The sequence below is a fragment of the Triticum dicoccoides genome, chromosome 5A, assembly GCF_002162155.2.
Source record: "Triticum dicoccoides isolate Atlit2015 ecotype Zavitan chromosome 5A, WEW_v2.0, whole genome shotgun sequence".
Classification (NCBI taxonomy): domain Eukaryota; kingdom Viridiplantae; phylum Streptophyta; class Magnoliopsida; order Poales; family Poaceae; genus Triticum; species Triticum dicoccoides.
Window position 1 is genome coordinate 427203606 of NC_041388.1, and position 14941 is coordinate 427218546.

Below are 14941 nucleotides of genomic sequence, written 5' to 3' on the forward strand. Positions count from 1 at the left end.
AGGTCATCCCATGGTTGTCCACTAATCTGGTGTCTGGTCCATCTTCTTACCCTTGCAATTTTAGCATCATCTGTCCAATCTTGCCCTGACTGTGTATAGACTGTTGAATACTTCAAACAATGAGCAATTTGAAGTTCAGAAATATGACAAATATCTAAAAATGGATTCGTTTTTGGAGAAATAACATTGTGTAGAGTGGAAATGCAGAACTATATGTTCCTATTTCACCAACTGGTATTGAATATGTGGTCAATCTTTGTAGAAAAAACTACAAAGTCTAAACGTTAGTGTGTGATACATATGGAAAATTGTGATGTCTATTTTTTTGAAATATTTTTACTTTATAAAAAGTTTTAAACAGGGCATAGCATTAGGTTTCATATTTTTGGCCAAGACGCTCCGCGAGGCGATGGCACATGGCCGGCAAGGCTCGTTCTTAAGCGCACCAGCCCGCAATTGAGGCGGCGCCCACGGCGCAGCCGTGGCCTTCGGAACGCACCGCGGGGGCAGTGCTACCGGCCACCAGCGCTGCTCCTCCCAGACGGTGGTGCCTATGGCCATGGTCCACTGGCCCCGGCCGGGCTCCCTGCGGAGGCGTGTGGGTGGTGGCCTCTGACTTGAAGTCTTCTTGAGATTTGTACGTCGATTGCTTGGTCGTCTCTTTGTGCTGTCACTACGTGTACTGAAGATTAGTTACTTCGCTTTGACTTGGAGCGAGGTGCAGTGGTTTCAGGTTGCTGATGCTGATATTTTCATGTGATGTTTGAATGATTGTGTGTCTGACCAAGCGTAGTTGCGCTTCTGACAATGTATTGGCCTTCCTTTGCTGCACCGAAGTTAGTGAATTGTTCACCATGCTTGACTTTGTTCTTAGTAGGGAAATTTGTGGTGATTCGTAATCAAACTTGCAAAGAACATCCTTCTGATTATGTTTGAAGAGGTACGATGGATGGTTGAGCTGAGACCACTGTTTGATATTTGTTTGCCTTTGCTTTGTAACCAGTGAGGGCTGAAGTGAATGAATCTGGAAGTGCTTTAGTGATTAATGCTCTGTCCCAAGTTAAGCATATTCTACTTCCGGTCACTGGCCGCAAGCCTTACCTTTCAGTTCTAATTCCTTGAGGTACCTTTGTGATGCCTTTATTTGTCCATGTCATTATTGTGCCTGCCATATGGAATTTTGAGTTTATCTTTGGTCAGCTTTCTTATCAAATGATAGCCCTTTTTGCTCAAGTTGATTTGATTAAATCATTTTCAGATCACCACAGTTGTGAATATAGCCATTGTTTCAACAGAACAAACCTAAGCTTAGCATGAAAGAGAGTATGAAAGTTCTGATCTCTTCAAAATATGTGAGGGGCCTTGCTACCTTAGTTGTTGCATATGGCATTATAATCAATTTTGTGTAAGTCACATGGAAATCGAAGCTCAAGGCACAGGTAATTTTTTCCGGCTTTTGTTTTTCTTCTTTCCTTGTACTCCTTTAACCTTTTCATGGTTCCTTATTCATTTTGGCAGTTCCCCAGTCCAAACGAGCACTCATCTTTCATGGGTGATTTCTCTACCGCAACTGGACTTGCAACTTTCATGATGATGCTGTTAGGCTGGATTACATTCCAAAGATTTGGTTGGGGGGTGGCTTCCATTATCACCCCCATAGTTTTGTGGTGACTGGCGTTGGTTTCTTTTCTGACTTTCAACAAGTGCAGTTCATTGCCGCAGAGCAGTCTTAGAAGATCCGTGCACATGTAGCCTTATTTCTTATTCCAAATTTCATCATACAAAAAAAAAATACTCAGTGTAACCTCATTTCTGATGTTTGCGACAATCTCTACCCATAGAAATAGCATTCAACTCGCCCAGTCGACCCCTAGCCGTCCTCAGATCCAACCAATTCTAAAATACGCAAGACATAGTAGGACCCAGTTTGAAATCAGCAAAAAAAAATAAAAATTGTGGGGCGGACGGCGAACTTATTATAATAAAGTTACACAAATTTGTATTCATTTGCTACATGGAAATTATATCGTGCATGTTGGTGAGTAATTTTAGTGATTTAGTTTTGCATAAGTTTATACAAAGATTTGCTTGATCATCATGTGCAGAGGTAATTCTGTATTTTGAAGGAAATTCTTTTCTTGGGAAACAAGGTAGTTGATTTTGATCCAAACCCAATGATGTTTTTCTCATTTCCTTGTGAAATCTACGGAAGTGGCATATATTTGATCGATAATCTGGTAAAAACCTTTATAGACCAATGTTACATACATATATAGACAGTATCATTTTGTTTTTGTTTTGTTAGGATCAATGTTGTAGCCCAACAGTTACACACCAATGACATGATAATAAACATTAAATTTTCTCCCGTTGCAACGCACGGGCATTTGTGCTAGTTTTAAAATACACGAGGAACAATTTTAAATACACTACTAACAACGTGTATTTCCAAAACACTATTAATTTTTAAACACACCATGAACAATTTAAATACATGATGGACATTTTTAAGACATGGTGAGCATTTTTTGAAATACACTTTGAATATTTTTTAAAAACACGATGATTATTTTAATACACGACGAACATTTTAAGGAAAACGAATACTTTTTAAATATATGAAGAATACTCTTTTCATACACACGTAGTCCCTTTGTATCAACAGTGTGGGGAACGGCGAGGTAGTTGAGTTACGTGTGGGGAAAGTGCTGTGGGATGAATACAATACTAGCACAGATTCAGGTAACGAGCGCCATGTAGCTCGTCCTCCAATAGATATTCTCGTTATATTTACATCTATAGTATGTCGGAACTGCCGTTTTGGCTTTGGATGTATATACATTTTTTTTTCTTAAATACACACAAGTGTGCGTATCATTTTTATAAAAAAAGGGGGAAAGACTTCCCATCCACGGTGTTACAATGTTATTTACACGGCTCACACATCCGCCTTCACACGGAGTAGTTACATGAGGCGATTACTCACCCAACCCCCACCTTGCTAGTCCCGCAAACATTCCATCTAAGTCCCCTTGCAAAAGCTCTGCTTGCCTCCAAGCCCTGCATATACACCCTATCCGCCCCTCTCGCGCTTTTCTTTCGATGCACGCGCCGTTTACCACGTCGCATTCATGTCGACCTAGAGCACGGAGCTGCCGGCGTTGTTGTCGCGATGTGACCGGAGGGAGGAAGGGCGGCGCTGACTGGCGTGACGTCTCGGGAGCCGCTGCTTCTATGCACACGCAGCTTTCTGAGGAACAGACTACGGCCGTTGCGCCGCATTGAAGCGGCCGACCGGCCCTTTGCATGGCCTGGCCACGGCTATATAAGCCGTGCTCCGGCATCATCCACATTGCAATCTATCCTCTTTCTCCTCCTCCCCTTTCCCCGCTCATTTCCCTCGACAACTCCGGCGATGCGCAAGTTCTGGGCGTCGGCGCCGGCATGCGGCGGTTCCGGGGCGGGCTCGAACGGATCGTGGCGACACCGTCCTCGAACTCTGGGGTCGTCGTCCTCATTGGTGGGCGGCTCGTTGGCAAAGGCGGAGATCGTCATCTCCTCCGACAACGAGAAGGACCAGCCATCGCCGCAGCAGCAGCTGTCCGCGCCGACGATGGCGAGCCAGGTGTACGCCGCCACCGACACGGAGTACGAGGAGGAGATGGAGCTGATGCTTCGTCGCTCCATGCTCCACCTCAACAGCCCGGCTCGACCACCGGGGACGCTCCTCTCGTGAAGCCAGAGCCGGCATCCCCTCCTCGCTCTCTGCCATGCAAACACGACGTCCAAATAGGACACTGCGTGAAGGAAAAGCGGCTCTCGCCGCCTCCCCATCACGTGAAGGAGGAGCGGTTCTTGCTGCTGCCCCGACGCTTCATCAAGGATGAGCGCCGCTCGCCGCCGCCCCGGCGCGTCGTCAAGGAGGAGCACCGCGCACCTCCGCCCCTGCTCAGTGCGATCGCGATGAAGGTGCGCGGTCGCATTCTCTACTACCTCGGCAGCGGCGGGCGCGTCGGCAGCTGTTCGTCGTCCCGAAGCGCCCTGACAGTGCAGGAGTACGCCGACAGGGAGCAGCGCCGGCGGGACAGGCACAACGCCGCGCGCCGGTCCAAGTTTGCGGACTCTGACGTCCCACCGCCACACATCGCGGTTGACCTGAACCTGGCATACGCCTGGGCCCTGGACCGCTTCGTGATGACGTCGGAGACGTCCAAGCACCGTCTCCGCCACCTCGATGAGGAAATGACCAAGTACAGCGAGGAATGGTCTCTCAGCGAGATCGCTGCCTCCTTCCAAGGACCGCAACCCTCTCCCCCAGCCCACGTCCTCGGTGGCCGCGGCCGCACTGCGAACGACGCAAGAGGAGGCGGAGAGGATCATTCACGAGCGTCGGGCGGTTGCCAGGAAGCCCTGTCACGACGCCGCCACCTTCCACCGCCCGAAGCCCAACTTCGACGACTCCAACGCCAGATCGGGCGAAGATGACGGAGGAGGAGCCGCCTGCCAACCCGGCATGGCCTACGAGATCATCGCCAAGTATAGTGTAATTTAGGATTTTATTTTAAGGTTTTTAGTTCATCGGACGAAATATTGTCCGGTTTTATGTACAAATTATCCTAATTTAAATGAAATCCACCGTGTTTATATTAAAATTCGCCAAGTTTGCATGAATTTTGTCCGGTTGGTTCGAATTGTTGTTAAAATGTACTCTTTCCGTCCGAAAATACTTGTCATCAAAAAGAATAAAAAGGGATGTATGAATGGAGTATGCAGCTACGGTTAGATGACAGCCTTCCGCATCCTTGTCGGCGGACCTTCTATCCGCGGAAGAAGATTTACGGGTTGCCGTTATTGTTAGGTAATATTCCATTAGTCTCAAAAAGCTTGTCATAATTTTTTTTAGATATGGCTATATCTAGATACATTTTAGTGTTAGATACATCTGAATCTAGATAAATCTAACACAAGCTTTTTGGAACGAAGCTGATATGATTTAGCAATTAATATGATTTAGCGACAAAACTAATATGAAATGGAGGGAGGGAGTACATAAAAACAACTCATATATTTCCATTACATGTCATTATGCATGGAGGATGTGCACGTACCAAGATCGCGGACGGCGCCGTGGACGGTGTAGCCGCGGGAGAGTAGGAGCTTGACGAGCCACGAGGCGATGAACCCGGCGGCGCCGGTCACGCACACCGTCTCCCCTTTCCCTCCCTCCATACGCCCGACCATGGCTGAAGCTGATAGGCTTCGCTCCACACACACACACACCAGAGCGCGCGAGCCCCACTCACCGTCTGTGGTTGCTGGCGGCAGGAATGCTCAACGACGGGTAATTAGCTACCGGGTCAGGAAAGCAGCCTACTACAAGTACAGGTTGGAGCGAAGTTTGCTGGGCACACGCACGTAGTACGAATCGGCGTTTGTTTATCAGTGCTAATATAATGAAACTTCGGGCGGCCCGTAGATGAGAATCTCGATCTGGAACTCACGTGGAGCTGTTTATGATTTCTGACACGCAAAGATTCAGCATGGAGCACGCCCATGTATAAACTATGGATTTGAAACTCCGGCATTCATGTGCAACTTGACTGCTTTGCGCTCAAATAGCGCACAGATCAACATGCGCTGGCACTATTTTGTACCCATTTCGATCTTCAAAGTTCATACGGTAGGATGTGTGTGTGTTTATATAGTGAGTGTATCAAGCGGAGTACAGAGTCTTAGCTTTTAGGATGAAACCCAAGGTCTGATCTTAATTAGTTGTGTCTGATAGTGACTTTGTTGAAGACATTATTTTAAGAGCGCGGATCTTCTCCAGGGTGAACTAAGATTTAGGATCAGATGATGACGGTGTTTTGCATTGTTTTCTTTTTGAAGGTGTCGCTTTTGGAGAATTGAGATTTCAGGTGTTGTCTAGGTGATGGTTCGTGCTGCAGCTACAAGAAATTGATCACTGTTGCGAGATCTTTCTTTTTCTTCTTCTTCTTTTATTGTCTTTGGCTGTGTGCATCCGTAATGTCTTTACGACATTGCGTTGTTGTAAAGGCTGTGTGTAATTGGTATCTTTACGATATTAGTATATTTCCTTTGTTGAAAAATAGAGTGAGTGTATGCGCGTATATATGAGCGCTTGCGTGTGTATTGTGTTAGAAAAACATCAGTCTTCGACTGCCTGACTAGAACGAAGAGTCTACTACATCATGTAAGTAGATGTTGTGCACAGTGACCAATATGATGCCACTCTTTCCTTTGATACAGTTGGTGGTACTGCGTTTCCACGTATATGCACAAGCAACAATACACACCGGTCATTTTGCGTGAATGATCGTGATAGTCCGGTTTCAGGTGGATTGGTTGGCATGCTGGTACCAAAATATGTTCTCGTATTTAAAAAAAGTTCACTCATTTGTATTTTTATTAATTCAAAAAAATGTTTGTGGGTTTAAAATTTGTTTGTGTATTAGAAAAATGTTCATCAACCTGGAAAATGTTCTTAAAAATCAAAAACAATCTGCGAGCTTATAAAAAGTTCACAATTAGGAAAACAATCACGAGTTTTAAAATACATATTTTGGAAAAGAATCACAAGTTTTAAAAAATGATCACCATTCTTTAAGAAGTTAATAATTTTTTAAACTAGGTAATTTCCCCGCGCGTTGCGGCGGGAATATAGAGATTAATTGCAGATGATTTATGTATGAAGGAAACTATCTAAATCAAAAGCTACTATTTTTGACATACAAATATTCCGTACTTGCATTGCTTGTGAGTAAAGAGTACGCATGTACACTATACCGTAGCAGTTGCAACTTTAAATGGGCATTTTGTAACCTTCAGAAAGTAAACAAATTCAATAATGACCCGTTATACTACATATGTCAGTGAAGATTTCTTTTTTTTTGCGGGGACAGTAAAGATTTCTTGAGGGATGATAATATTAGCAATGAAGAAAATTAAGATCTAATATCATAAAGAAAAATATACAACACCCCGCAAAAAAAAAAACAACGCTCCAGTAGTTGAGATACATGTATCATATTTTCCTTGAATGTCACTTGAGAGTACCATCACCTAAAAGAACGTGAAAGTAGTGAGGTATGTACCTGTACATCAAGGGATGGATTTTTTTTTTTTTGAAACGGAGGCAAAAGATTTGCCTCATATATTAAATAAGGAGAGAAGAGTTTGTTACAATATACACCCAGAATACGGCATGGCAATTATTCTCGCAACAAAAAGGACCCTAACTTCTTTGCCCCGGCGGTGATCCAAAGGTTTGCCTCGTCGACGATGGTGTTGAGCAGAATTGGCGGAGACGTGCTCTTATGCCGGAACACTCTTGCGTTTCTCTTATTCCAAATGACCCACAACACAAGCATGGTGATCGAGGCCTTCGCTTTTCGGTTGGTGGTACCCACGGCGCTCGTGCTCGCCCACCATGTCTTGACTGAGTCGAAGGAGCTCCACGCCGACGTGTCCATGTCGTGTATGAGAAATTTCTAAATAACCAAATTCCAAAGTCTCAACGTGAAGCAACATCTGAAGAATAGATGTGTTCCACATTCTTGCACTCCCCTACATTTGGCCAGGGCAAGGGCCACAATTTGGCCAGCCCCGCTTAGCCATTCTGTCGGCGGTCCAAATTCTATCTTGCAGTGTGAGCCAAGCAAAGAACTTGACCTTCGGTGGGCCCAAGGCTTCCAAACCATTTGGTCCATGGGGGAGAGGACCAAACCCAAAAATTGTGCCCTGTAGGCAGAGGCCGCAGAGTAATGCCCGGAGTCCGAGTGTTTCCATACTATGTCATCCTCAGCAAGCTCATCAAGATGCACCTCATGCAGAAGCATCCAAAGGGTGAAGAATTGTGTTACATGTTGGGGGAGAAACAACCGCAGGTGGCCTGATTTTGAGGATCCACGCGTTTTCCTTGAGGGCCTCCCGTATCTTCCAATGTTTCCGCGATGAAGACTCATAGATGAGAGGAGCAATGTCCTTGGGCTTGCGCCCAAGAATCCAAGGGGATTCCCAGAAGGGTGTCTTCGCCCCATTCCCGACCTTGATTGTGGTGCTAGCATAGAAGAAGTTGAGATCTTCCTCATCACACGGGTTACCTCTCCCAACCCACAATTTTGTTGGCTCCTTCCATTCATACCAAGGCCACGGCAGTCTCAAAGCCCGCGCGAATTTATTGGTGTTGAGGACCCCAAGCCCACCATAAGCAAGAGGTCGACTGACAATGTTCCAATTGACCTTGCATTTTGCTCCGGTTGTCTTATCTGACCCAGACCATAGGAAGGCCCTCTCAAGCTTGTCGATGTTTTGAAGGATGGTGGGCTGTATGACAAGCGGCGTGATGAAGTAGATCACTTGGGAAGCAAGCACCGACTTGACAAGAGCCGCGCGCCCAATGGTGGTAATGTTCTGGCCCTCATATGTTGTCAATCTGCTTGCCACCTTGTCCACAAGGAATTGCAAGTCAACGAGCTTTAGCTTCCACACAGAGAGCGATAGGCCCGAATATCGCAGCGGGAAGGAGGCTCTAACAGCTGGCAACCGTTGGGTGATTTGCCCCAAGTCAAGGTTACCGCACCGAATCGGAACCATTGAACTCTTATGGAAATTGGTGCACAGACCGGTGACATCCCCAAAGCCCCTCAGAATAGTCGCAAGGTTGTCCACATCACTTTTAAACGGAGCTATAAACACGGCTGCGTCGTCCGCATAGAGGGAGGTACACACCATGACACCTCTCCCTCGGAGCTTATGAAGCAGCCCCTTTTTTGTCGCTATGTCGAGGATACGTTGTAGGGGGTCAATAGCTATGACAAACAAGAGTGGAGAGACGGGGTCCCCTTGTCGTAGCCCCTGGCCGTGCTTGATGGGAGCACCAGGTACCCCATTCAAGAGGATCCTCGAAGATGAGGAACATAGGAGTGCCGCAATCCACTCTCGAAATTTGCTTGGGAAACCTCGTCTCCGAAGGAGGTCAACCAAATACTCCCATTTGACAGAGTCAAAGGCCTTGCGAATGTCGAACTTGAATAGCAGGGAGGGGGTCTTGCTCTTGTGAAGGCGCCGCGCAAGGTTTCGAACATACATGAAGTTGCTGTGGATGCTCCGAGTTTTGATGAAAACACTTTGAGCGTTGGAGACGAGGGTGGACACATGAGTAATACTTAACAAAGGATCAAATTTGAGTTCATTCAAATTGATACATATGTGGACTGGTAGAAACGAAAAAAGAATATGTTTTTTTTCGAAAAGGATGAAAAAAGAATATGTATAAATAGATCTGCACATATGTACGAAAATGATAAATGTGAAAGAAAATAGTGCAGATAAATATTTTACATTGGAGGATTTACAAAATCAAATACTCCCTCCGTTCCGAATTACTTGTCGCACGTATGGATGTATCTAGATGTATTTTAGTTCTAGATACATTCATTTCAATGACGAGTAATTTGGACTGGAGGGAGTATTTTACATTGGAGGCATCTCGTCTAAACACTTCCAGTCCTGTCTCATCGGATGGTCACCAACGATACCATTCAACATTTCCACAAGCACAATGGCATATGTGGAAGCACTCGCACCACCGCTACCACACTCGATTTTATTACTCGGCAGCATGAAAAAAGCTGAACATTTCAGGAAGGTGGTACGAGTATCCCTCTCCCTCGGCATCCTGCAGAAGCCCCGTCTTCTGGTAGCATTCGATGCTATCCAGGAGCGTCTCCTCCAATTTCCTTGGCTTCCAACCCAGATTTCTCAATTTTTCCGACGAGGTCAGTGAGATGGGAGAGTTATGTTCCACATCAGTCTTGCTGCAAGAAACAAAGAGAGCTGTTCAAACCATGGAAACAGAATGCGCCATTTGCTGCATACAAGGAACGCATGGTAAGAGACCCACCACTTCACGTAATTGTAGTTAGGGTGCGCCTTCCTTAGCAATTCCACCATGGCTTTTGTGGTAATGTAATTTGGTGCACTGATATATCTTCCAGATGATTCTGGTTTCTCGTATACCAGAAGCAAAGCATCAGCCACATCACGGACATCGACTATCTCCCACATCACGTCGTTCATCGCGTTAGGACCTCCTGCAATGAAATTGACAAAAAGTTAGTAGACAAAAAACGAGATAAGGAGTTCTTCGAAGACACACCATAAGATTTTTCATGTTTTCCCCTTCAAAATTCTAGTGGATGAGCCACTCCATAACATGACCTGTTTGTCAGACATAAGTGATATTACTACAAATAAAAAAATGGAAAAGAACAGGATATGATGCGGGGACCTTTTATAAGATAGAGAAGAAGTTCGCTGGTGGTATTGACAACAGGTTGTAGTTGTGGACCAAAAACAATACAAGGGCATACTGTTACGATGTCTAGCCCATTCTTTTCTGCATATTCCCAGGATGTCTCTTCAGCAACAGTTTTTGCAAGAAAGTACCAAAGCTGCCAGCCAAAATTGTAAAGAGTTGAACTTAGCCCTGGGACTAGAGAATAAAACTGAAATACGACAGGGATATTACACAACAAATATATAGAACTTTGACACAACCACCGAATGACCATTGTTGACGCTGGAACGAGCCGCCAACACACTGTTTTCACCGCTCATATACCCACCACCGGCCGCTAGAGCGGTAGGCAGAGAGGAGGCAAACTCACGGCCTCGCCAGCGGGGATCGAGGGAAGAAAAAGTTAGAGTTCTAATATGGGTGATCGAATACGCTCCTAATTACTATCACTAAGTGTCTTTAGAGTTCAGATGGAAAGTCTAGACTGTGCGTGCGACATGGAATGTTTGTGTGTGTTTCCTACTCCTGTATAATAGGCTTCTTACATCACAATGCACGTTGCGACCGATGTTTTTTCTGAACTTCAAACATACTAACCTCATTTTCCATGCACACGTTTTTGTCCGACCAGCAACTCTCATCTTTGGGTTTATCCTGAGGCCAGTTCGGGTTGAAATGAACAGAAGCAGTGGATGACACCACCACAACTTTCTGAACCTTCATAGTTGAACAGACTTCTAGAATATTCGAGGTGCCCTTGACAGCAGGCATAATTACTTCCGACTGCACGGTTAAAATTGGCACAAGATTAGAATCATACCATTAAAGATTTCACAATTCCAACAACGCTTGTAATAGTCTCAACATCAGTAAGTCACATTCTTCTAAGAGTATCTATCTCTGTCAATTATCAATTATATACTAAAAACACAATACAAATGAAATAGAGAGATTTGTTAGAAAATCCCATGTTAATCAGAGAATCCCGGCCCTCAATGTAGAGGAGCTTCTAAAATTATGAAACTATGGCATATGTATGAGCGTCTAGCCGGTGGTGGACCTTTCATTTATTTAGTTATCGAGGGGTCCTTTAAGTGGAGAGCAAGCAGATCTAGAGTGCTCATTGTTTAAACAGAAAGAAAAAAGAGCCACGGTGCTCATGAAAAGCAACATGCATATGTATGAACTTTTCTTTTTTTGCAAGAAGAAATTATGAAACTATGGCATATGTATGTAGGAACATGGTGGTGTAGGATTAAATAAAGCAATGACGAAGAGACGGTGTTTGACTTGTTTCTCAAAATAAGATGTATGGCACCTTTTATTTCACCTATTTATACAGCAAGATGGTATTTTTCTTAGTGTGGTTTAAACTTCAGGCATGTTATTGTCCTGAAATGATTATTCTTTTTTGCAAATGTTTTGGCTAGAATGGAAGATGACGGGACAACATCCATGCAAACACTTGTGAATATATTTAAGTATACACATGGTTTTCTTTTGCGGAAGTATGAAAATAGCCAAATTGCACGAAAATATTACTATAGACTTCCTTTGATTTTTTGGTACAAACGAGTTTTGAATAATATGATATTTTGTATACAAAATATGACCATATGCTTTCACTGTATACAGAGACTGAGAGAGGACGTGTTTATGTTTTCACACCAAAATTTACAAATATACAACCATGATTAACGTCATAAAATGTTTTTACTCACTCCACTATGAAATAATTGAAGTTCTAATAAGATTGTGCTAACTCAAAAAAATCTGATCTACGATATCAAATATATGTATTAGCTTTATAATATACTGTATTTTACAGTGAATCTAATGAAGCAAATTTGTATGCAGAAGTGGATATATTTGTTCCTCAAAAAATATATTATTAGTTCCTGAAAAAAAGGAAGTAGAAATATTTTTAAATTAAACCAGACTTTTTTTTGTGGGGTAAATTAAACCAGACATAAGTAGATATCGATCGAATGGTAAAATTATATTTGCGTCGACGACAACAAGAATAATAGAAAAACCAATATTCCGTTGAACAATTTCCTGATGGCTGATGCTACTACGGTTATGGAGACTCCACGGATGCACGAAGAAATCGTGGGAATTATGCAAATTTGTGAACTAATAGCAGTACGACGCACCGCACACGGTGAATTGGCAGATGTATATACTTGCCTCAGGATCGACGAGCTTATCCACGGGCACAGGGGTCGCGACATGGAAGACGCCCTCGCACCCCTCGACGGCGGCGGCCAGCGCGGCGCGGTCGAGCACGTCGGCCTTGAACAGCCGCAGGTTCTCCGCCGCCCCGTCCAGCAGCATCAGATGGGCGTTCTTGGGATCACCTGAAACAGCACCCCGCCATTACCAACTTGGCCGGAGGGTCATCAGACCGGGTATAATATAATACCGGGGCAAGACATACATGGGTCGCGGAGCGTGGCGTGGACGGCGTAGCCCCGGGAGAGGAGCAGCTTGACGAGCCACGAGGCGATGAACCCGCCGCCGCCGGTCACGCACACGTGTCGCGGCGGTGCCATCCTCCTCCACCTCCTCCTCCTCTACCAGAGTCAACACCCGCGGGACGGTTTGCTGGAATGCTGCTAGCTGCCTCCTCGGCCTCGTCGGCTCTTTTATATGTCTGTCGCAGCCTGGCGGGTTGAGACTCTCTCCACCCACTTGCCGGTAGACTTCACGGCGCCAATCGGCAGCAAAAGATTACGCCGGCTAAACAAGGACTCCTCGCGACACGGTGTCGAGACGACAAAGGGGCAGTTGGTGCGTAGTGTCGGAAGTCGGAACCCATCGCGCCGCGACCTTTTCGCCGCCGGCTGGATGGTGCCAAATGCCTCAGGGCGTTTCTCGTTGTTACTAGCGATAATCTAGCCATGCTCTGCGCACGTCCTCGACATGCACTTTTCGAATCCTAGTAATTTACATGTATTCTTTTATACTCCCTTCTTTCCGGTTTATAAGTCTCAATTCAAAAATCTCACCAACCAAGGTAGATGATGACTGGTGAAATATTTTTTGTAGTTTGTAAAAGCACTCAATTAATGCTCTTATTTTTCTCAAAAAATTATGTTTATGAATGCATTAATTGCAATGCATGCATGCATAAAGTGCATGCATTGGTCAGTTTTCTCTTAATACTTGCATGTAATGATTTAATGCACCTTGAAGTCTGAACATCTGATGGGAAACAATCAAATTGAGCCTTATAAAATGGAAAAACTAAAATTTTGAGATAAGCCCTATAAACCAAAAAGGAGGGAGTATGATACAACGCAGATGCCCACATACACATACATACACTCGTTTCTATCAACGCACCTACGCACACCTGTCCCTATGCAACCTTTTTTTTAAATAAAAGAAAGGGGCACCAGGCCACCTTTATATTTCAAAGCAGGCCTAAGCCTGAGGACCAACGTGTGGTTACATGAAGCTTGTGGAATGCACTTTGGTGCAAACCAACAAGGAAAGAAAAAGAGAGAGGTGTGGGGTGAGGCAGGTAGTAGAAAGAACAACAAGAGGAAACTTATGTGACTATGCTGCTACGAGGTTGCCCCAAAACATGAGGTCCTTCTTATCTTGCTGCTTCTTGGACCTGTGGCGCCAAAGTCGAATCAAATCTGCAGCATAGAATCTGACATAAGAGTCAGTCCATGTCCTGGAGTTGAAAACACGGTCGTTGCGTGCATGCCAAAGAGCGATGGCACAGGCAGCAAAAGCCACGTTCCATTTGCGCTTGAACTGCAACCGAGTAGCAGCTTGCTAGACGAAGGAGAGCATATCGGGCGATCTAGCAGCCAACGGTGCCAAACGGAGGTGGTGCCAGAGGGTAGACGTCGTCCTGCAGTGTAGCATTATATGATGAACTGATTCCACTGCTGGGCATATATCACAACCCGAGTGTGCAACAACGGCCGTCCAATGCTTCTTGATCATGTTGTCTCTGGTGTTTAACCGGCCCCAAAAAGCTAACCAAAGAAAGGTTTTGTGCTTCAAGGGGATCAACGCATCCCAGACCCAATCGTGGAAAGCACAGAAAGCACCCCAGAAGGTCAGCAGACGGTAGAAGTAGCTCGTGTTGATCTGTTTAACAAAAACCGAGAGGGAACACAAATCCTTGCCCAAGTCAACCGGAGCCAGGGGAGTAATGAGATGATGCAGCAGTTGTAACTCGTGCTCAGCAGAGTGAGAGAGATGGGGGTGGAGTTGCACTGACCAGGCACCGTCCGAGAACTGTGAGCTAACCGAGCAGCAATGGTTTCTGGCGAAGGACTAGAGAATAGGAAGCAGCAGGGAGAGTCTGCCTGCTTCCACCCAATGATCATGCCAGAAGGAGATGAGCTTGCCCAAGCCCAGGGTGCATCGTGAAAAGTTTATGACCATGGGAATGAGATCCTTGAAACCACACCACATGGCAGTGTCTCGACTGGAGGGCCCAAGAGGTATTGCAGCCTGGCAATATTGCAGAGCGAACCACTGGTAGCAAAGGATGTCTGAGTGCTGCAGTATCTTGGATAGGAACTTGCAAAGCATGGCGTGATTGTGTGCTTGCAGATTTCTGACCCCAGGCCACCATGTTGGCGGTGGAGA

At 45.2% G+C, this 14941-nt stretch overlaps 2 protein-coding genes and 1 pseudogene across 11 annotated transcripts in view; 1 reads left to right on the forward strand and 2 right to left on the reverse strand.

The window, feature by feature from the left end:
• Positions 1 to 1823, forward strand: part of LOC119302062 (vegetative cell wall protein gp1-like) — a 5480-nt gene extending 3657 nt beyond the window's left edge. For 3 of the 10 annotated variants that reach the window (XR_005147316.1, XR_005147318.1, XR_005147317.1), the window contains exons 5-7: positions 878 to 1123; positions 1259 to 1439; positions 1519 to 1823. Coding sequence is in view for 1 of the 10 variants with exons in the window: in XM_037579081.1 (XP_037434978.1) it covers positions 1004 to 1013 (10 nt within the window). In the remaining 9 variants the exon portion in view is untranslated. The other 7 variants (XR_005147320.1, XR_005147321.1, XR_005147319.1 and 4 more) reach the window with 5 other exon arrangements.
• LOC119302061 overlaps positions 1 to 5256 on the reverse strand; it is a 12204-nt pseudogene extending 6948 nt beyond the window's left edge.
• Positions 5257 to 9403: 4147 nt separating this feature from the next.
• Positions 9404 to 12886, reverse strand: LOC119297534 (phenylacetaldehyde reductase-like). The gene is made up of 6 exons (XM_037575290.1): positions 12762 to 12886; positions 12485 to 12681; positions 10919 to 11104; positions 10313 to 10475; positions 9926 to 10115; positions 9404 to 9839 (listed from the first exon to the last, which is right to left on the reverse strand). The coding sequence occupies exons 1-6, from the start codon at positions 12874 to 12876 to the stop codon at positions 9632 to 9634; spliced, it is 1059 nt and encodes a 352-aa protein (XP_037431187.1). The 5' UTR covers positions 12877 to 12886; the 3' UTR covers positions 9404 to 9631.
• Between the last annotated feature and the right edge of the window lie 2055 nt (positions 12887 to 14941).